We start from the raw sequence: 7500 nt of genomic DNA on the forward strand, positions 1-7500 counted from the left end.
ATGACAGCAGAACAGTGATGTGGTTCAAGAACACATTTGCAGTTCCTTCTGTCTTTGCCATGAAGCCTTCATCTGGTTGTTATCAGTTATCCATTTCTCTCTTCCAGAATAATGATATAAAGTGTAAAGGCTTTGTTTCCTGCCAACACACACCTTTTTGCATGTAGTCCTAGCTAGAAAGTATGTGTCTACTTTGGTGAATTTTCATCTTTGGCAGTATATGCTCTGTTTTCTGTCTTTACTTCTCTGCCATAGTTAAATGGAGTATCTCCCTTGCAACCATATTTCCTTTACCTACAATCCCTTTTGGCTCAGCTGTGCTTAGCCCAAATTGGGAGGAACTATATTTAATTTTATTCAAGAAAGTCTATCTCTGGCTAACAAATGGTGCCAAATCCATTGTCTTAAACTCAATGCTAAGAAACGCATAATTGTACCCCTTGGGAAGCCAACCATTCCAGCTAATTACTGTGCTGATAATAGACCCGACCCAGTGGTCAGGGATCTCTGGTATGCACGTAGACAGTAGCCTTACCTTCAACCACCACATGGCCACAGTGGTGAGGAAATCCTTTTATGTTGAGCAACTTGTAAATAAGGGCATAACATCTAGGACCAAAGAACTCATCATCCCACTGTTCTCTGGTATGTAACTGACTAGGCATATGCAGCAACTAGAGTGTCCTGAAAGGTTCCTTACAAAAAGAATACGAGGTGTAACAAACCTGCCTTATGCAGGACGCCTTAAAGCCCTTTCCCTCAACTTAGTTTCCTATAGATTGCTGAGGAGTGATCTATGCCTGGTTTACAAGGCATCCACAAACACCACACTAATGAATCTTCTACTACATATTTGTAAGTCAAAGAGTACCAGAAATACAAGATCTAGGGACCTGAATTTTGTCTGTAACTTAAACAGAGCATGCTGGAGAGACAGATTTGTGTCCCAGAGACTGCCACTCCTATGGAACAGGCTTCCCATCCATGTGAAGATGAGTTTGTCTATTACCCACCTTAAGTGCAACCTAGAACAGTGGGTGGGGAATAGGAACTTTTTACTGGGCCTGGCACCCATGTCCTTTATGGACAGCGGTAGCTTATAAATGCCTGGATCTCAACATCTTATTTCAATACAGGACATCATTATTCTTTCATGAAAACTTGGCTAGGCTTAGAAAGGCCACATGGGTCATTAGCCTAGTAACAATCTATGAATCTATTTAGTATCTCTCCTTCCAACCAGGCTGTATATCACAGCCTTATTATTTGGATGTAATAGTTTATACATCCTTTATGACCTAACTTTTAATTATTCCCTGTTTTTATGCCTGTTTGCAGCCAGTTCCTTTTGATTTGTTCTTTTCTATGGATAGCTGAATTTTGCTTTCAGAAAAATCACTATATATGTGTTAAAATATTTATACAAGGGCATTATGCTCTTCTGTTTCTATGCCCATATGGGCACTGCCTCTTCACCTGGCCAGGTCATGATTTCAGGTGTTGTTTAGGGTATTTGTTATTTTGACAGTTTGTCACACTTGTTTAATGTGGCTATGATCTAGTGAAGTCCTGTTTCAGGTCTGCATTTGATAGGGATATGATCCCTAGAGAAGTAATTTGAGAGGCTAACCTTGGGACAGTGTCCTGATGGTGATGAAGATGGAACTCCCATTCTCAAATATGAAAGTCACTTTCTTAATATGTAATGAAAGATCTGGATCGGTAGTTCGTCTTCATCATCATACCTCCCTCCATTCTCCTTCTGTGTCCTAGTGATACTAGGGCATCCTACATGTATAGGTCTTGGTTATGTTACATTTTGTATGTACTTCTTGCTGCATCTTAGTGTGGGCTTAGAGATGTGGAAAAGGGTCCTTCGTTGTACAGTATTATGGATAAAAGAAGGGGGACCAAGTATCTTTGAAAAGTTTTAAATATCAGGCTGTCCAAGTCCTGCTGGCTTTATCCTGAATATGAGGAAAAATGAACTGCTATTTCAGATCTCTTGTATGGAACTTCTATTTTCTGTAGATAACAGCAGCACTCCAAGTGTTTGAACTTTACCTTGAAGGAATAAGTGATGGAGATTGTGTGTGTGGCTCTCTTCTTTGGGGAAGAAATGAGTCAGTTCACTGTCCTAAGGGGGATTTTTTTTTTTTGTCAGAATTTCTTTTTCTGTTCAGCAGTTTTGTTGTTCCCTTATTCACCCAGTATTCCATCCCTTTCAAGTAGTTAATCAACATTCTCCCAAGTATAGGTTCATAGGTAGGTACTAGGCTATCGGCCCAAGGGCCTAAGTAAGCCTAGCCAACAAGGTTCCCTGGCTTACACCACCCAAGAAAGTTATTTTCCTGTGCCCCTGTCGAGCAGAGCCACAGAAGTGATCCCGGGTGTATTTCCTATTTCCCATCCACTCATCAAGATTTTTCTTGAAGAGTGCTAATGAGGAACTTTGCTTGACATAGATGGGTAGCTTGTTCCATAGTATGGGAAGTCTCTGGGACAGGAATCTATCCCTCCAGCATGTCCTGATTGTGGTGACAAGGTTTAGGTCCATAGAGTGTGTAGCTCGGAGGGATTGGGATTTCTGTAGGTGTAGCATGTCCAGCAGCTCTGGGTTTGACATAGCTTTATATGTTAAGCAGAGATCACATCAGAGTAGGTGATATGCTTCGGAGTAAAGCTGGAGTTTTTTGAGATGGTCAGTGTAGTGCATCTGTTTGAGGCCAGTAATCCTTTTTGTGAGGTACTTCTGTGGCCTTTCCAGTTGCTGCAGATGTCTTGTGAGATGCATTCCAAAAGGGGCATTGTACTCTTATAATGGGTCTGAGTGTTGAGTAGAGGGGAACAATGAACTCTTTTTATTCCTGGATGAGAACCCTTTTGTGATGAGGTGTGTCACGTAGAAGGATTTCCTGACTACTGTGGCGATGTGATTATCAAAGGAGAGACTACTGTCCACCTGGGTCCCAAGGGCTCTTATCACACATTCGGCGTTAAGTAGACTGTCGCCTATGTGGTAGTTCATGGGTGCAGAGTTTTGACCAAAGGGGATGACAATGCACTTTTTGGCATTGAGCTTGAGGCCATAGCTGTGACACCAGGCATCTGTCTCATTGAGGCCCTTCTGTAGGACGTCCACATGATTTGGAGACTCAACTATGGCTCCTAGTTTGCAGTCATCTGCGAACTTCATTAGACAAAGGCCTTCTGTGTTAGCCTGTACTTCAGAGAAGTAGATACCAAACAGGAGAGGTCCCAGGACTGAACCATGTGGTTCTCCACTTGTCACTGGTTTGAAGTCAGATTTGGAGTCTGCAACTTTTACAGTGTGGGTTCTGTCAGTGAGCCAGTTGCAACCCATCTTGTGACATAGGGATTTATACTTAGTTTAGTGAGTTTATCTATAATTCAAGAATGGAGGTGGTGTCTAAAGTCTTGGCGAGGTCACGATAGAATGTGTGAACCACCTTACCCTTGTCTACGGCTTTGGTGACTGCCTCAAAGATGTCGATCAGGTTTAGGAGGCATGATCTGCCTTTCACAAACCTGAACTGGGTGGGGTCCAGAGTTTAGAGGTTACCACTGTCTTTGTTTATGAGTTCCATTATGATACGTTCCATGGCCTTACAGACCAGGCTCGTCAGGCTAATAGGGTGATAGTTCCTGGGATCAGTGGTGGTTCCCCCTTTGTGGATTGGGATAACTGTTACTGTGCGCCATTCAGTGGGCACAACACCTGATGTGAGGCTATGATTGAACATGGTGCTTAGGTGGGGAGCCAGTCCGTTCTGAAGTTTGTGTAAAACGCAGCCTGGGATGTTGCTGTATTTTTGGCTTTAGAGAGTACAACTTTTACCTGCATAGTTGTGATTACTGGGACTCTGCATTCTTCCTGTATAGATATGGGCCTTTTAAGGGGGTGAGGGGGGGGGGGGTAAATTTAGCACTGAACCTATCTGCCAGGATGTTGACAATATCAGTTGATTCCGTAATATTCATGCCGTTGTGCTGTAACTCAGAGCAGATCTGGGTTTTGCCATTGAGATTCTTGACATAGCTGTAGAATGCTTTGTTGTTGTTCCTAGAATCAGTGGCAATTTTGTATTCATAGCTAGCTTTGGAGGATCTTATAAGGGATCTCAGCTTCTTACTGAGGCTGACCAGGGAGCTCCTCCACTCGTGGGATTTTACTCTCTTTTGCAGCAGTTTCTTCCTTCTGTTGTACAGTTTGTTTATGGCAGGGGGCCACCAGATTGGCTTCCTTTTTTGGAGGGTAGTGTCTTGGTTCTGTTTGGGATAGCATGATCCATGCACTCGTGTAAGTGCTTTTAGAGTGCATTTGTGAAGGATTCAGCAGTCGTAACTGTATTGTCCATCTACATGGGTGTCATGAAGTTCACCACTTCTGTCTTAGGAAGCATGAAGTTGGCTTCGGAGAATTTTTTACAGTGGTTTCCTTAATGGAGGGTGGGGTCGGGATGTGGATATCTAGGGTGATTAGCTTATGGTCGCATCTGACCAACGAGGAGTTTACTTCAGGTGTGGAACACCAGTCACTCATGTTTGTAATGACTAGGTCTAGGATATTGTTGCCCCTGGTGGGGGTGTAGAGAAGTTGATCCAGGACATTGGAATTTATGAATTCCAGAAAGCGCTGAGCGAAGGAGTTGGTACATGAGTAGTTTTCCCAGTTAATGGTTGAAATCGTCCATTATTAGGGTGTTTGGTTGAACCCTAATATTTTCCAGTATATCAAGAAAACAGGGGTGGGAGTCCTGGAGCATAATGGGGGATCTGTAGCAAGCTACAATTTGGATTGCAGTTTTGCCCAGAGTTAGTTGCACTTGGATAACCTTGGGTGCATTATGCTGAGCAACTAGCTTGGAGGTGTGGATATCCTTAATGAATATGGACACACCTCCGCCTTTGGTGTTCCAGTCCAGGTTAGATGGCCGAAAAGTGTGGTATGAGTTATAGCCTGGTAATGCAGGGGTGCTGTCCGGAGCCTTGAACCAGGAGGTCTCAGTCACTGCACAGATATCAATGTTCTCCATTTTAAGGAGTGCCTCGAGTGAGTGCATTTTGAGATTTAGACTTCTAGCATTGAGTAGCATTATTCTCGGTTTTTGCTTGCCTGTTCCTTTTACATTGGTGAATTTGTGATTTGAACCTTGCCTAAAAAAGGCACTGTAGGGATGGCAAGAGCCTTAGCCAGTATCTGGAATCCCAGGGGTGACAGGTGCAGGCCATCTCTGGCAAAGCATCATGATCTGTCGACCATATCGTTCCAGGCAGACAGATACTGGATCCCCTTAGAATGACACCAGAAGCTTAGCCAATTGTTGAAGTCAATCATTTTGTCCTTGTACTGCGTTATCATTCTGGGTGATGGCAGGATGCTACTGAGGACTAGGGTCATACCTGCCTGGGATACAAGATCGGAGAGCTCTTCCATTTCTCTCTTCATGTAGTCCAGGGAGGTACATCTCGAGTAATTCACACCAACATGGACAATGACAGAGTCATATTTTTACTTGCTGTGGAGTGACCTGAGTGTGTGGGTTATGTGACGGATCCTGGAACCCGACAGGCAGCTGACAGTAACCTTCTCCTTGTTTAGCCTGGTGAGTGGGACATCAGTGTGCCTGACTATAGAGTCACCTATGACTAGTGTGTTGGGTACATTGTTTTGCCTTATGGGCTGTGGTTGAGTGGCACACTGAGTCTGTGGGCTATGTGTTATTTGGGTTGTGTTGGGGGGTGGAGGTTGCTTGCGTTTCTGCTTTAGTGGTCTCTGTTGCTTGAGCAGATTATTATTGAGAGCCTCTGAGAATGTTTTTGTGTTTCTATCTGTGGATTTTGGTGGTGTAGGTTTAGTGGGGCTGTGTGATGAGTGTGGTGTGGAGCAAGTGTTTACCTTCTCCGCTTGACTGTCAAGTTCAGTCTCTGTTGGGGAGAGCTTTACCTCAAGTGTGGCTAGATAAGTGCATCTCTCACAGGTTATAGTTTGTTTTCCTTCATTGCCTAGACTGTGCTACTGATGTGAGACTCACCATGCTTGTCTTGCATGGGCCTGCAGTAGATAATCTTTGCAGAAACTGACTAGCTTTTATTCCTCTAGCTGCAAGAGTGCTGGTAAGCTTTGGCACTTACATATGTATTGTTCTGCCATCAACTCTCATCCCAAGAAGTCATCCCCATTCCTCAACATGTTTTATAAAACAGGGTGTAAGGGAGAGCATTGCTGCACCATCATTTCATTATTTCCCCAGAGAGGTGATGCTGTGGAGTAATAAGAAGCTGTATTTTGACTTTGTAGCTGTCAGATAGTACTGGTTAGGCTTGTTGCAGCTTAGCTGGAAAGGAAGATAGAAGATGTGGGTGAGGTGCCTCAGCAAATACAATAACAAACTTTCAAGAATTCCTTTCTGTAAAATGAAGTTGCTGTGAAATTGGTTATTGGTGAAATGAGGAGAGACTGTACATGATCAGTGACTTGTGATTTGTGAGGTAGTTTGAGATCCTTTGACTTATCCAGTAGTTAAATTACACAAAACCCCACAGGTGAGGCTTGCCTACTAAAGTAATCTGAAATAGTGTTTTCTTTTCAAAGGTATGCATATTGTGCAGATCACTATGCCAATGGCCACTGCGATCGTGGCTGCAACAATGAAGCATGTGACTGGGATGGTCTGGACTGTTCTGGAGATGAAACTGAAAAACTGGCTGATGGCGTATTGGTTGTCATTATCCTTATGCCACCTCAAGAGCTGTTACAAGATTCGCGTAATTTCCTCCGTTCTCTGGGAACCCTCCTTCACACAAACCTGAGGTTCAGGAAGGACCAACAAGGAAAACCCATGATACGTCCATACTATGGAGATAAGCGGACGGAGTCTGCACATGCCCATTGGACTTCAAAGAGATCTGCAGATATCAATCGAAGAATTCGGGAAGTTGGTCAAGAGCCTGTTGGGTGAGTCACTTAAAAACGTAGGTAGTGTGATACACTTCCAATATACTCATATTAGATGTTACTGGTATTTTCTGTTGCTGATGATAATTATGGAAGTATTGTAAATAGTTTCTAAAACACTTGAAACAAATATTATTGTGATACGGTAAAGCAGTGCTGGACCACTGTCATTGCTGTTTATGCCTCCCAGCTGCCCACATCCCTAGCAGCTGATAGACAAGTGCATGCCTCCACATGAGGTGTGATGTGATGCTTCAGCTTCATCAAATTTGACCATTCTAGGGAAAGTGCTTTCAAAATGGAGGCTGAATCATATAGTACAAAAGAGGGATAGCTGACAGAAGAGATTCATTTGTTTGCTTTTTTGTAACTGGTACTCTCCAGTGTTTGTGTGGAAAGGGTAACAAAACAAAATACCATTACCTTGAATTATATACCATGCGTGTACCAGGTTTTTACAGATGAGCTTGAAATCAGCTACTGGAAAGCAAATAAGCCAAGGTTTATTTGTAGGTGCAACC

The 7500-nt window shown here is 43.3% G+C and overlaps 1 protein-coding gene across 1 annotated transcript in view; it reads left to right on the plus strand.

The window, feature by feature from the left end:
- Positions 1-7500, plus strand: part of LOC122813421 (neurogenic locus notch homolog protein 2-like) — a 1182542-nt gene that overhangs the window by 1085542 nt on the left and 89500 nt on the right. Inside the window, exon 26 of the mRNA XM_044085736.1 lies at positions 6617-6979. Within this exon, the coding sequence (XP_043941671.1) occupies positions 6617-6979 (363 nt within the window). The remainder of the gene's footprint in view (positions 1-6616; positions 6980-7500) is intronic.

This window comes from Protopterus annectens, chromosome 10.part0 (assembly GCF_019279795.1).
Source record: "Protopterus annectens isolate FY-2018-M chromosome 10.part0, PAN1.0, whole genome shotgun sequence".
NCBI lineage: Eukaryota > Metazoa > Chordata > Ceratodontiformes > Protopteridae > Protopterus > Protopterus annectens.